The sequence below is a fragment of the Biomphalaria glabrata genome, chromosome 15, assembly GCF_947242115.1.
Source record: "Biomphalaria glabrata chromosome 15, xgBioGlab47.1, whole genome shotgun sequence".
Classification (NCBI taxonomy): Eukaryota; Metazoa; Mollusca; class Gastropoda; family Planorbidae; genus Biomphalaria; species Biomphalaria glabrata.
In genome coordinates, this window is record NC_074725.1 from 20,945,237 (window position 1) to 20,961,065 (window position 15,829).

The 15,829-nt window shown below is 36.4% G+C and overlaps 1 protein-coding gene across 1 annotated transcript; it reads right to left on the reverse strand.

The window, feature by feature from the left end:
• Positions 1–8,728: 8,728 nt before the first annotated feature.
• On the reverse strand, positions 8,729–15,531 carry LOC106071692 (uncharacterized). The gene is made up of 2 exons (XM_013231844.2): positions 15,094–15,531; positions 8,729–12,107 (listed from the first exon to the last, which is right to left on the reverse strand). Exon 2 carries the CDS (start codon positions 12,066–12,068, stop codon positions 10,257–10,259), a length of 1,812 nt encoding a protein of 603 aa, XP_013087298.2. The 5' UTR covers positions 12,069–12,107; positions 15,094–15,531; the 3' UTR covers positions 8,729–10,256.
• Positions 15,532–15,829: the final 298 nt, after the last annotated feature.

Consider the following 15,829-nt stretch of genomic DNA (forward strand, 5'->3'; position numbering starts at 1 on the left):
GACTATCACACCACACAATTCAAAAACAACAACCCATCGGACCACAGTTTTCCAGCCAATCAGAGAAGATATCGTTATCGTCTGCAAGATTCAAACCATTTCTTTTTTTATCTCGTTCCGTCCCTTTTTTTTTTTTTTTTTTGCTGGATTCTAACTTTGGTTTGTAGTTTAACTAGGGTTAAAGTTTGTATAGGTCATGAACTTAAAATGATAAACGACAGGGGAGGACTTCTTGGTACTTCGGTATCATATCTTAGTGTAGATCAAATATCAATATTAAGGTCAATGAAAACTTAAGAATAGTGGCACATTGTTATCGCAAGAGATATGGACTTGATGCAGGATTTACGTTTAAGTTATACAAGCTTTAGCTTATTGCCTATCTTAGTTAGCCCCCTCCCACCCCAAAAACAAAAAAAGTTTGTTATGAATAAAATGATTTTAAGTAAGAGATGTATTATCTCACTATCTAAATATTTCTTAATTGTGTATGACATTAACCCTCTATGTCAGTGTTTCCAAGCCACATGTGGTTAATTAACTCCTTTGCTTTGCGTCTTCCTCTTCCTCGTAAGGTTTAGTGTGGAATATCATTTACGAACTTGTAAGAAACGAGTTTAAAATATTCTAAGACGCAAACCTGTAGGGAAAGAGGCGCATTTTTAAAGACGGCACAAAGAGTCGCCCACTAAAATGTGCATTGTTTATCTCAGTCGAATAGCTTCGAGCCATAATACTTTAAACCAGGCAACATTTCGACAATGTAGCATTTCCCTTTTTTTTACCATTTTTCGGTCAGTTAAACGGGAACAACGCCAGCGAGATAGGAGGTTGTGAATGTCCCATTTGTTATTGATGTAAAGAGGAACTTTTGGGATTATTGCCTCTAAAAGGACGAACGCGTGGAGGAGATAGGTAATAGCTGTAATAAAGTGCTTTGAAAAAAACATCAAATTTCATTGTATCAAAATGTCTCAATTTGAATAGCGAAGCGAAGAGTATGACCTGTATAAGAAATGGGTCGTCGCTATTTCGAAAAAAAACAAAAAACAACACAAATCACCCGGAAGCACTATGTGCGCAAACATTCCCTTAATAAGGTTACAAATACAGTTTGAGTAGAAACATAAATTCAAAATCGGCCCTCGAAGTGTTCCACCCAGGCAGGTAAAAGGCAAGTTTCAATATTTTCAGAAAGAATATCAGAATGAGATTCCATCAAAGGCAAATGACAGAGAAGAAAGGAGAAAGAAGGTTGACAGATCTTGTGTGGCGTCCCAACGGTCCAGCAGACCAAGGTAAAGGTGAAAGTGAAGGTCGAGTTAAATGTGAACCTGGCATAACTAATGTCTTATAATGAGTATCTAATTGATCTAATTGTTTTGTAATGGTTAATCTCTTATTCAAAGTCTCAAGAACAAAACAATTCAGTAAAAAAAATGCTTTAGTAAAGTGTCCTATGTACTGCGTGCTACTGTGCAGATCACGTTATAATATGAAAAAACTACTTATGAATTGTTGTTTTAAATTATATTCCACTTATATACGTATTAAATAGTTTTTTTCTCTTTACAAATTCTTTTTTTCGTCAATGTAGTAGTTAATATGACAGAACTAACTTAACTTAGCAATACATTCGTAAAAAAAAAAAAAGGCAAAAAATCTAAATCCGTTTGCATAAATGGGTTACAAATATGGTAAATAGTCACCTTCCTTACTAAATAATAATAATAATAATAATAATAATTTTATTTATAAAGCGCTGTTAACAAACAAAATGTAGGCTCAAGGCGCTGTAACAACATTACAAACATAAACACAATTGCTAGAATAACAGTTAATCTAAAAAAGTTTTAAACAGATAGGTCTTAATGTTCTTCTTAAAAGTGGTATAGCATGTTGTCTGTCTGAGATCAATGGGGAGTGAGTTCCAAACCTTTGGTCCGTGAACTGAAAAAGCACGCAGACCGTAGCTTTTGAGGGAGAAACGTGGCACTACTAAAAGCGTTGAGTCCATTTAGCGCAGGGTCCTCTGGGGGACATATGGAGTAATCAGTTCGCTAAGGTACAAGGGCATCTCATTGTTATATATACACTGATGACAAAGTGTGGCGACCTTGTAATCGATTCTCGCTTTCACGGGAAGCCAATGGAGCGTGCGCAAGAGCGTAGTAGCAGAATCTTGTCTAGTTTTTTTAAGGACTATTCGAGCGGCGTTGTTCTGTATACGTTGCAGCTTGGCTATTTTGTCATCAGCTATACCTGCTAGCACGGCGTTGCAGTAGTCAAGGCGGGAGAGTATGAATGCCACAGCTAGCGTTTTTGTTGACTCCGTTGTTAAATATGGTCGGATCTGGCCTAATCTGCGCAGCTGCAGATAAAGACCTTTGCAGAGCTGATTTATGTGTGGGTCGAAAGATAGTGTTGAGTCGAAGAAAACTCCAAGATTCCGCACTACATGGACAAAAGGAACATGGCAGTTCGTGATAAAGAGAGAATCTGTGCTTTCAACTTTTGAGACATTGTTCCTAGTGCCAATCTTAATTATTTCTGTCTTGTCTTCGTTCATCTTGAGTTTATTTTCAACCATCCAATCGCTCACCCTTGCAACGGTACTACTGATTTTCTCTGCCAGATGCGACACCTCTGAGGGTACTGATGAATCGTATAACTGTGAGTCATCGGCAAAGAAATGGTATAAGATGCCGGTTGGCCGTATGACACCGCTGAGTGGATATGTGTACATAGTGAACAGTACTGGGCCTAGAACTGATCCTTGGGGTACTCCGTACTTCAAAAGTAAGCTTGTTGATTCCGTCCCGCTAACAACGACACTTTGGGTGCGTTCCGTCAGGTAGGATCCAAGCCACTTTAGGACGACTCCTGCTAAACCAAAAGTTGCAGAGAATCTGGCCATCATAATTTCATGGTCTAGCGTATCAAAGGCTGCGGACAAGTCCAGCATAGAAAGAATTGATATGTGGCCTTTGTCGGAATTGTGAAGTAAGTCGTTTAGTACCCTGACCACTGCTGTCTCTGTGCTACGGCACTTCCTATATGCAGATTGAAATTCTTCCAAGAGACAGTACTGTTCAAGATGAGAAAGAATTTGCACTAACACGATGCGCTCCAAAAGCTTTGACAGGAAGGGAAGATTTGAAACCGGGCGATAGTTTTTTAGACATTCCGGGTCAAGACTGGATTTCTTTAATAAGGGCCTGACAAGTGCATGCTTAAATTGCTGTGGTACAATGCCTGAAGTCAGTGAAGAGTTCACAATGTTGGTAATTGTAGGTACAAGCTCATCTAAACATTCAAGGAGCAAGGAGGTTGGAATGGGATCAAGGTCACATGACTTATTTGGCATCTTCAAAATAGTACTTTTGACATAATCTTCAGATACACGCTGAAACTCGCAAAAAGGAGTATTTTGAAAAATAGCCTCCTGTGTTTCACGTTGTTGGAAAAAGTACAGTGAAAATACAATGTATACAAATAGTCCTCACTCCATTTTATAATTATTGCTAATGATTGCATCTGACATTAATGAATAGGGGGCGACTAGATACAAGAATTAGATATACAGTGATAAAGTGTTTTGTAAACAAATGTGCAATTTCTTCACCAGATTACAAAAGAACAAGTACTGGTATGTCCTATTTCATCCTTCGCCCCTCCCACAGTGCCACGGTCCCTTCTTGTACCAACCATGATCTTTCATTTAATATTTACTAATGATTTAGTTTAAGATTAGAGTGTTGCGACATATATACACGGGGTCCAATATCAATAAGTAGCTGATTATACATATTCAACTAATTTTGTGCACAAACTATAATTTCTGTATATGAACCGCCCATCCCCACTCAAAGTCAAGGGGCTAGGGTGGGAATAGCAGTAGAAGCAGTGGCTTCCCCCCCCCCCTCCCCAGAATCGGCAAAAATAAAATTATATAGATATCAAACTAAATTTATCGACAAACCATAATTTCTACATAGAAATTGGACCGCCCTCCTTCCCCCTCAAAGGGTAGATGTAGAGGTAATCGCCTCCCCCCTACCAAATCGGCAAACATAACTGAACGGGGGTGACATTATGTAGAGATTGGTTAAAATATCAATAGGTTGCTTATATCATAAAGATATGTAAAAAAAAAAACTGATTATAAAAGAAAAAATTGGACAGCCCACCCCCACTTGGGAGGATGGATTAAATCGCGCCAACCCACCAAATGGGTCATCATACATCTGTGATTTCTCTACTAAAAATCGCCCCTACCCCAGATTCGCCAGTGCTCTTAGAGTTGCCTGTCTTAAATAAAGTAAAGGAGGTTTGTCATTATGCTTGCCACATGGCACCCTGCTCGTTGGTCAAGGATACGGATGACCAACACCATCTGCCTTATAGTCTGAAATGGAATTTTGTTTGTGTTACAGTCAGATTTTTTTTTAATCGAACCAGTAAAACAAGGGTTAGCAATGACAGGCAATCCTGTCATAATTCTCACTACGTTTAAAAAAAAAAAAAAAAATAATTAAGAAAAAAATAAAAAAAGGAACACTAACCGAATTTAGAATGCTACAGAGTCCAATAGTTGCATCCCTTTAATTGCATTAATCTATTGTTATTGTTCATTTATTTGGTGTGGGGGAGGCTGCCAATCTTTTAAAAATATTTGCATGTAGTAAGGTTTCAAATCTTTTCCTAGATGTGTTATGTATATCACACACTCGTCTTCAAGCTTAAATGGTACTGGCTAGAAGTGGGGCTACAAGTAGATTCAAAAAGTCAAGCTGGCTGTACTGAATCTCATGTGTTATTCCCTTCTTTTAACCCGAGTGATGGGAAATACAACTACTGTCTGTTTGCAGACATTTCATTTTATAATTATCTTTCTAGGTCGTTGAAAGGGTGCCGGAGTCCTTGCATAAATGTTAGTGCATGTCCAGGCCGCAAATGTTACATTTTGCATCAGATCAAATTCATATTTCCTCATACTTATGACTTATGACTTTGTATATTTCAAACGGTGAATAAATAAATAAACGTATTTTCTAGGAAAGATAACAGCGTTTGCATACCACCTTGGCTGTTTTTACAGTGCACAAGGCCCAATAAATATTTTGAAAAGTATATTTTTCTAAACCTTTTTTTTTTTTTTTTTATAATACAATATTATTGCTAGCTTCAATTAAGTCGGGTAAAAATTTGTAATTTATGAATTACTTCCCCTGGACTGGGCCAAGAACATTCAGCTATGGAACTGTACATGTTTATAATTATTGATAGAACTTGAATGATGTTACAGATAAGTACAATTAAATAGTAATAAATAGTAATAAAAACTACATACAGGACACAGCACAGCTTAAATACAAGTTCTTATAATGTGTTGACGCTGAACAAGTAGTTTACCCACGCTGCATATATGATGTATCAAAGTGATGTTCCAATTCTTGTTACTAATGTTCTATGAATGGTGTAATGATCCAGTAATTATGATGCCCGTCAGTTTCTGAACATATATTGACTTTGTAATTATTCATGTATTTTTTAAACGGTACTACTATGGCTGTTGGTAAATTTGTGTTCTAGTCTTTGGATACATCAAGTAGCCGCCGTTATTTAACAGTAGCAGACGGTAGCAGTGCTATTCAGATTTTATAACAGGAGATACGGAATTGAAAGAAAGCTTTAAAGAGAAACAGTTTGGAGAAAAAGAAAAACAATATATCTCTCATCGGTGGATTTGTGGATTACCAAGACTAAGACTAAGGCTGCTTTATTGATCCTTATGGAAATTTGTTGCGATTACAAGGACTCTTTTCTCATATAAAGACAACACAACATAAATATTCACATAAATAAAACAGACACTACATAAAGAGTTCATTCAGCGACTACTCAGGCATCTTGGTCCTTTTCATGTTTCTTATTCAAAGGGTGGTGTTGATATAGTCTGACCGAGTGAGGTACGAACAAGTTTTTGTACCGCTCTGTTCATGTCTTGATTGACAGTAGTCGCCCACTTCGATACGACTTGACGTAGTTATATTGCAGCGGATGGCTGTTGTCTTCCAATATTTTTTTCGATTTTTCTTAGACATATCTGTTCAAAAAGTTCCTTTAAATATGGTAATGTTGTGCGTATAACTTTTGATGCCTTGTTAATAATGTTTATAGGCGGCGCAACTGTTTAGATGAAGCGTTGCCTTGCGAACAAGTTATTTCGTATGTTAGCAGATTTTGTCCGTAAAAATTATTTAAGATCTTCTTGTTTAGTTTAATGAATATCTACTAAGAAAAGCCTGAAAATTTGCCTGTGTAACTAATAGTAAATATTTCATTATTTAAAACCATAACTGTATAATAAAAAATATATAATTAACTTAATTTGGTAAATTCTGACTGTAATGCAGAAAACTGTTGACATACAGAATGAGGTCTTCACTTCTTAAGACAAAATAAATAAACACGAATCAACCGGATTTGTTAGGGCTGCAGTTCATTTTACTATTGTTAAAGAGAGAATAGTTTGAAATACATTTGGGAAAGCTGTGGTCAGGGCACGAACACATACCTACCACTAGTAAACACCGCCCTAGCAGAAACACTGTAACTAGGTTGACATCTTACTCTGCTATCCCTCCCCCCCCCCCCCCAAAAAAAAAAAAAAAAAACAAAAAACAAAATTGTCATATCAGAATCAATATTAATTCGCTCAGACACCCCTACACATCCTTTTATTATCAACTGTTTCAAGACCAACATTCCTATGAATTCTAAGGATTTAGCTTTAAGAAAAAAAGAAGACACTGTCTAATTAGATTTCTTTCTACATCAGTTCAACAGAACAACAACTTAAATACAATAACGTATGGACTCTATTGGGGGGAGGGGGGTGATAATAGTTAGACTGTAAACCTCCTTCCAAATCAAATAGGTGATTCAGCTTCACGTTCCTAGTTACCTTTAGAGTGACATATAATAACAACTTCCAACTGTTAGGTTACAGAATAATATGCCCAATGTTGGAGTGAACAACATAATAGAGATACATGTTTACTAATTGAAATCGTATACTATTATCCGATCAAAATAGATATGTATATACACATTTTATTGTAAAAACGGCTTTAACGATTTTATTTTCCATTTCAAGGTAAATGTATAAAGTTAATAAAACAAATCAAAGCTCATTGGCTACAATGGGAAATCTCGAGGTCGACCGATATATAGGTTTGAAAATGTTTCATTTTCTGAAAATAATTTCAGCTTTAAATTTGTATTAAAAAAAGACACTTTTCATTTTTTCATGGCTTCAACGAAACTTCCTGCTTACGTCCATATAAATAAACTTAACACTAACGTTTCCAAAATGAGCTCAGGAAACAATGCATTTAATTGATTCGTCTTCGTGGGAACAAAATGTGCTCCATATATTTTTTCTTTTGGGGCTTCTTTCTAAAAAAAAAAAAAAACTATCTAAATAGTATATTAGTTGATGTTGATGGTACACGTTTGAAACGTTTTTTCAGTTATTACACCCTAACCCAAGATATTCGAGACGACAGTCCAGAGCACATACCGCACGATCAAAAAGCCATCAAAGTATTGTCGGTCAGTCAAAGTGGAGTTTGGATTTCACAACCATTCTTATAAACATAATGTTACATATTGCCCATGAAAAAAATATTTTTAATCACATTCATGATAACCACATTAACATTATAAATTCGCATCCTTATGCTAAGAGGAAAGTTATGACGTGGATGGCCGCAATGTAAATCTTAAACCATACATAAAGAAAACAAAGTGTTTTCTATAATTGTAGATAGTAGATGAAATGAAAGTATCTATAATATAAAGCAGAAAGTAAGACGTGTGTATGTCGCACATAGAAATCAAAACCGTTTGACCATTCTTGATAAAACTTGGCATAAATGTTCCTTGGATATAACTGGAGAAGTAACATATGTAAAGTAGCCCTAAACAAAGGTAAGACACTTTTAAAAAAATAATTGCCCAACTCTCTAAACGTATTACTATAACCGTCTAAGCAACTATTTGGTTATTTCAAGTGTACTAGTTCTCTGTAATTTATAGTTACTTTCAGACTCCAGCGTGCTTAGCAGAAATTATTGATATCTAGTTTTCGGATTTTTCATGCAAAATGTTTCTGAATCATTAGTTACGTGTATTAACATTAACAGGCGAGATCTTTCAACAATTACAACACAGTATGTAATTAGTGAAAGGACACTAGTACACTACCTACTTAAGGTACTATGTTTAGTAGAAAAAATAAGGCGTACAGCGTTAGAGGCGGACGAGCCCGTTAGTGTGATAGGGTACGGTATATATAGGCTCAGGGCTCAGAGCCCTGCATACGACACTCGCCCAAGACCCCGTGCTCTGCTAAGGCCGCCACTGCTGTGTAGGTAGATGCTTCCAGCGGCCCGATAGCAGTCTCATCGGCCAGATATGACCAACGGGGCGTAGATATGGCAACACTGTTTGAAACCATCAAATCAATCACGCTATCATCATCTCATATTGTTTCTTTCTTATCAGCAAGGCCGTTCTACACATGAGCTGCTCTAGTAACAAGTACCACCATCAGAGATGTACACACACGCACACACAAATGGCTAGTATTAATTAGTACATTTGTACTCGCAAAGGAAAAAAAAAGGTTTGTAGATTAGATATAGAAGAACACATCGTAGAGGTTGACCAACAGGTTTTTCCTTTTAATCATTTCGACATTGTTTCTGACCATTCACAAAATCTCTTTCAATTCAATTTTAGAAGGTATACATTTATAAAGATAGCAATTTTAATTGTCAAAATGATCTAGTATCAACTTTTTTTTTAAATTTAGTGGTGGCTGAGTGGTATAGTGCTAGGCATCCGAACCGAGGAGCCTCGAGTGCGACTTCCGATGAAGACATCGCATTTAGAACCACCTAACTCGTCTACTGATTGCCTCTTCTACGTTGGGTGGGAGGGGGTTCGGTCGTTGTGCTGGCCACGTGACATCATCGATTATTAGTCGTCCAGTTGAGCTGAAAATCATCGGTTCTCAATGCATGACAGGGAAACTCTCAGAGTTTTCAAATCTTGGTGTGTAATATAACAGTATAACTATTGAAATTGATTTAAAAACAATTGAATGTACAATTTGTAACAAACAGATGACGTCATAAAATCTCAAACAATTCAACTATTTTTTGGAATTCCTCTATTCAGATTGCAAATTCTTCATCGGTAAAAAGAAGCGTATGAGGACAGGGTTTTCGAAAACTTCTGTATCCACTTTTGTAGAAATTTGACAGTTTATGTATATCTTTGGGGAAAGAATTTCTAGCTAATTGGCTACATTTGGAAAACTCTGGTTTTACCGTTATGAATTTTTGAAATGCCATAATCATGAAAAAATAATTTTGGTCTGAATGTTAAGACAATCATGAACTCAGGTACGTGAAAGGGTATTCCCTGTATTTCGTCACTAGACATTAAAGAGCAAAATAAAGAAGTACTTTTTCGTAGTCTTTTAAGCCTGGATCTAAAGGCCTACCAGTAGAATTTTATATACTCTTGAGTAGATTCATACATGCGCTTAACCAAATTTTTTCTTTCGGTTTGGGTGGTTGAGGGAATTTAGGCGAGGTAAAAAATGTTTCATATTTTTTTATATCTTACATTATTAGTTACTAAGAGAAAAAGAATCAAACTCTTAGCTTCGTAGAAGAGACATTAAACAAACATTTAAAAATAAATCCTCAGATTTTCAAACTTTCTCAGACTATTGAGCATGTTAATGTAACAGTTATAAAATAAAGTGAATTATAAATATTATAATCTTTCATAAGAAAACAATTAAAAGTAGGTAGAGGATGATGCAATATTATTGTTCAATTTGCTGCCACTCACATAGGGCCACAACTATTCTTTCTTTCATGAGGCGAAAGTAAAAAATGTAGGATACAGATGGATCTCCTTGGCCAAGAAAATTCTGTAATCTTCCACATTTTTTTAACTCTAAGTTTCTTTCCGCGAAACTTGAGCTATTTGTCATTTTAAGTGAAAAGAAACAATATAACAATATGAACATTAGCGGAAGCGAGGTCGTCCAAATACGCCACTGAGCTGAGTTGCAGCAATGCAGACACCAAAGGAGAATTAGCACATCGTCCTCTGTATGTCAGTGAATATTATCTTACTCATAATACGTAGTCCTATCAATGATATCGTTACAAAGAAAAAAATAATTTTGAGAATGTAAAGCTAAAGGAAAGGGCGATAACCCAGCTAGATATCAAGGTACAGGCTCCGTTACAAATGAGTTTATTTATTTTCGTAAGCTCCTCTTCGTTACAAATGTCCGAAGACTTCAGCGCTTCTCTGGAAGCGGTCAGCTTTGTGCAGGCTTCCTGCACCGTGGTTTCCTGCATCTGCTTCTCCTGATCCAGCATGGTGGTCTTGCAGGTGGCGGATAGCGTGAGGATAAGCTTGTGGATCTCGTCACGGAGTTTCGTCTCTTCCGGGGAATACTCGCGATGAACGATGCAGAGCGTCGACTTCAAGAGATCAAAATCTTCTCGAGTGCAAATATTCTGCCTGACTAAGGACATTCCTGTCCTGTTAACCTTCTGACACATTTGACTCATGTTGCTCAGTTTGTACTCAGGCCAGATGACATTCCGACACGAGTCGGTCAGCTTCGTGGTGATTGTCAGCTCCGCGGTCTCAACGCGCTCTGCCTCGGCGACGGCTTCGATCAAGGAGTGATCAGCGGAGCAGATGAGCCTGTGAATCATCGCGTAATCTCCATCTGTGCAGGTGGAGCTTTCTAATAAGCCTCGTTTGGAGCTCTCCACGTACCTGCAGGCGTTATCTCCTTTTAACTCGCTAGTGGCAGCACTCATGGTCAACATGCAGCTGTTTGTTAGTTTTTTAAGAAGGGACGTGATTGGAGAGCAAGAGTAGTTCTGCTTGTCGCAGATGACGCTGTACAGCTTCCTGTAATCCTCATCCGTGCAGTGGAACAGGCTCAGGGTGCTGGCGAACGACTTGAGTTTCTCGCACCCTTTTTCAGGGTCTTCTTCCCCTTTAGACTGTCCTCGGGCTGTGCTGGTACATTCCTGCGACGAGAGCTCGTTGTCGATGACACACATGACGATAGCTCGGTGCCGCTTTATCTCCTCAGGGGACTGTGTTGTCTTCAGGGAAGATATTGTTGTTCCTAGAAAGTCGTTGCACATCTCATGTTTTATAAGCTTATAGTCTTCTTTATTGCAGCCTTGACTCTCCCAAATAGAACCTTCAGCCGCTTTTAACATGAAACAAGCACCGTCTACCGTGGTTTGAGTGTCCAGAATTTTTGGAAGTATAGTCGTACAATTAATGCCAGATGTAAAGTTGTTTTTTATGAGGCTGAGAGCAATGTTCTTCAGTTTGATGGTTTCTGGACTTAATGTCGACAAAATGTCATGAATACAAACACCGTTGTTTAAAAGATCATAGTCATTTTCGTTGCATTCTAAGACCTTCCAAGTTTCACCTTTAGCCATTTTTAACTGTTCACAAGCTTTTTCAACAGAGGCTTGTACATCTACTAAACTGGAAACTTTACTTTTGCATTGATCGTTGGATGTAAAGTTGTTTGCTATAAGACTGTGTGCATAATCCTTTAGTTTGATAATCTCCGGACTTAATGTTTCCACATTGTTAGGCATCTGTGTGCTTTCTGTTACAGTACTATTCAATGTTAAGGTACTATTTGATGTAGCATTACCATTTAATGTCATGATACTATTTGATGTAGCATTACTATTGAATAATTCAGTACTATTTGATGTGATAATACTATTTGATAATTCAGTACTATTTGATGTAACAGTACTATTTGATAATATAATACTATCTACAACTATACTAGTATCAACAGTTGAATTTTCCAGGTTAAGTAATGTCTTATTGGTTGACATTTCTGTCTGAACGGTCCCTGCCATCGCATACACCAAACAGAGTGACATCAATAGAGAGCTGTAAGTCAAATCCATGTCTCCGTCTTTCAAATAGTGCACAACTCTTGGTTTAACCTACAGAAATAATATAAAAAAAAGCATTAAAAATATACAACTTAAAATATAATAAAATATTAAAAATCTTTTAAACAATTATTTGGTTCAAACAGGGTATCGAATCTATGATTTAGACACCTTCAATTGCGTGAATAAATGTATTTATCAATTCAGCCAGCGGGAATTTATACGTTTAGTGATTATTTATTGATATAATCATTTAATGGACATCTATATCTAATACTTGGACTTCTGATCTAGAACTCTTAAGATGTAGAATCTAGATGTGATCTATATTAGATTTACGTAAAAAATCTTAGTAAAGCTTAGATATTCTATCAATAAAATTGAAGCAACTACTAATGCACTCGGTTATCGTATAATTTCTGAACACTATTGCTGACTACGCCTTGAATTTTTTTTCTAAATCTAGTCAAGCCAGATCGGGTCTCAAACGAGGAAATCCCATGCCGAACTGGGAGTCGAACACTTAGTGAGGTTGTGACAGGGCGTCGCATGAGGTTTGCGGGACATGTCCACCGACAAAGTGAACTACGCATGACATGGAGACCAATACGAGGAAAGCGTAAACAGGGACGTCCTCGTATAACTTGGCGTCACACCTTCATGGAGGACCTCAGAACAGTAGACACCAGGTGGGAAGAGGCTTCAGACATTGCCAATGAGAGATCTTTATGGAGACAGTTTGCCGCCTAATGCGCCAAAAGGCGCGGTAGGACCTAAGTCTAAGTAAGTCAAGCCAAATTTACATTTTTTTCACTTTGAAAAATTACAACGGTAAAACTAGAGTTTTCCCCATGTGGCCGAGTTATAGTTCTTTCCTCAGTGATATTCATAAACTGTTCAATTAATAGGAAAATCGTTAGAGCCATTTTGAGATCAACTGTCCATGTTCTTAGATCCAGACTCATGGATTCGAGTTAGATGAAGGAGTGACTTGAATAGGGGTCTCGTAATAAAGACTTACACTCTAAAGCTAAAAACATTGCGACATCAAATAAGCATTGCTCTAAAGTAGGTGTTTTGTCACTGTTTCCATTGTATGAAGGTGTCAACATTCCTTTGATCATTTGTCTACAGGACTGGAATTAATCTTGATAAGTCCACAAGCTATTTGAGATAGGAGGGCCCCTTGTAATCAACATAAGTCTCTTTTCCCTTGACTCTTTCTTTAAAATGATTGAAAATAGCTCAGGAACTATTTTTTTTTTGGCTCCAGGAAGGTGTTGCCTGTAAGTAAATCCAGCACTATTTATCTAGTACTAACGCTACGCCTTTAAATTTTCTCTTAGTCTGTTGGGATACCACACATTGTCACCAATATAATGTGTAAATTTATCTCGCGTCATAATCGTTCAATAATATATAAATTTGTTAAAAATATATTTTTTATCAAGTATCTCCACTAAGTAGGCCTACTTTACACATTTGACATTTTAAGATATAGATTATATATAAACATATAAATATATTTAATGCTCCAAGTTTGCACCTATTGAATTAGTTGCTTAGTAAAAATGTTCCTATTCTAATAGCGCCGATTTCATCTATATGTGATGACGTCATTCGCGCTATTTTATTGTTTTGTATACTAGGTGATCTCCCCTTGTTGCTCCGCCGTAATTTTTTATGACGTAGTTTGTCTTAGTTCACGCCATGTTGTTAGACTGAAGCAGACTATATTCTGTTCAGCTCTTGAATTTCTCCTTGTGCTTATGTTACTGGATAGCCTTAGCGTTTGCCTTGGATATATTCTTAAACGATTATCTTGACCCCTGTTTAGGGTGAGTTGTACTTTCTTATTGTAAAGTTAATTTTTATTTGGATTCGATCGTATTCGTATTTTGTAATTAGATTAGAAGAATCTGTTCTTTATCTTTCTATAGGGTGTCAGTGTCAAGTCTCAGTCTCAGGTTTCAGGAGTGAAATCGCAAGTCTCAGTTTTAGGTTATAGAACTCTCAGGCTTTTTTATTTCAGGCTTTCTGTCTGATGTTTTTCAAGTTTGATTTACAAGTCTGAGGTTCCAGATTCCAGATTGTTATATCCAGACCTGGTGGTGCTTTGTGAAGTTGTGAGCTTTTGATGCTACTATAAACTTTTACTTATGAATCGTTGGTGAACAGTTTCTTGGCTGGAATATAGATCTACTTGTAATAATAATAATAATAATTTTATTTATAAAGCGCTGTTAACAAACAAAATGTAGGCTCAAGGCGCTGTAACAACATTACAAACAAAAACATAAGAGCTAAATTGACAGTTAATCTAAAAAAGTTTTATACAGATAGGTCTTAATGTTCTTCTTAAAAGTGGTGTAGCATGTTGTCTGTCTGAGATCAATGGGGAGTGAGTTCCAAACCTTTGGTCCGTGCACTGAAAAAGCACGCAGACCGTAGCTTTTGAGGGAGAAACGCGGCACTACTAAAAGCGCTGAGTCCATTGAGCGCAGGGCTCTCTGGGGGACATATGGAGTAATTAGTTCGCTAAGGTACAAGGGCAGTAAGGTAATGCCAGTAGTTGTCTTAAAAGATTGTGTGGACAATATTACTGAACCTTATAAGTTAAGGTGATTATTCTTGTTTTAAAATACTAATTAAGTATTTACTAGAATCTTACTATAAGTATTGATTTTTCATATCATACTACATGCACTTATATATCTTTATCATTATCGTTGATCATATGACATTATCATTGTGTAAATATCATTGGATTAAATTCATATTTTAATTAAAATCATCATACACCTCGTTTATTAGTTTATGCACAACTGGGTGTGTAGCCCTGACCATTTTAAACATTGTTACATAGAATTAATCGTTTTTACTATCTATCTATCTATCTATCTATCTATCTATGCATATCTATCTATCTATCTATCTATCTACTTATCTATCTATCTCTACATCTAAATCTCTCTCTCTCTCTCTCTTTCTCTCTGTATATATATATATGAGCCAAACTGTTTATACTTAAACTTACCTTTTTATCTAATGGTTATGATTCTACACTACTGCTCCGCTGAACAGACTATTGATCACAGAGATAATTATTCAACAACATAATGATAATGTCCCAATGCTCAAATCGTTTACTTTGAGACTATCACATGTGGAGTGAAGACTAAACACTTGGCCAGGTTTTCGGTTGTCCTCTTATCTAACGATTATTATCTCCCATTATGTCACATCGAAATGTTTTAAGCAAGTCTGATATGCATGTATTCAATTTTTTTTTATTTTTTTTGTTATTATTGTTGTTCTCTGCGCTAAGGAAAATTTCTTGCTTTTAAATTTATTTTTATTTCCAACTTTTTGTATTTACAAATTTAATTTTAAAGTTTTATGTTCAACAAATACTACATGGCATATCAGTTTGGTTATACAAACATGTAGACTTGTTGTCTGTAAATACTGATAACAATAGAGAGGCTTGTGGTGTATATATTGTATATAGGCCACGTTACGTTTTGAATGCGTAGTGTAAATATATATCATTTAGATAAGTATTGAAAATCAGATTCATAACTGCAATGCAAAAACAACGAATGTTTTGTTATATCTTTTAAAATAAGAATGTCGCCTCCCACTTTGTCCAAAATGACACGCCTCTCATGTTGAGAAACTCTCATTTCAATGGAAGGAAATTGAAGGGGACGCTCTCGTAGCAAAATGTTTCTGATTAAAAATGTGCATACACTCTTTACCAAATTAGACGA

Excerpts from the sequence above, each read along its gene's own strand:
- LOC106071692 (XM_013231844.2), bottom strand. The coding sequence starts at position 12,068 with ATGGATTTGACTTACAGCTCTCTATTGATGTCACTCTGTTTGGTGTAT.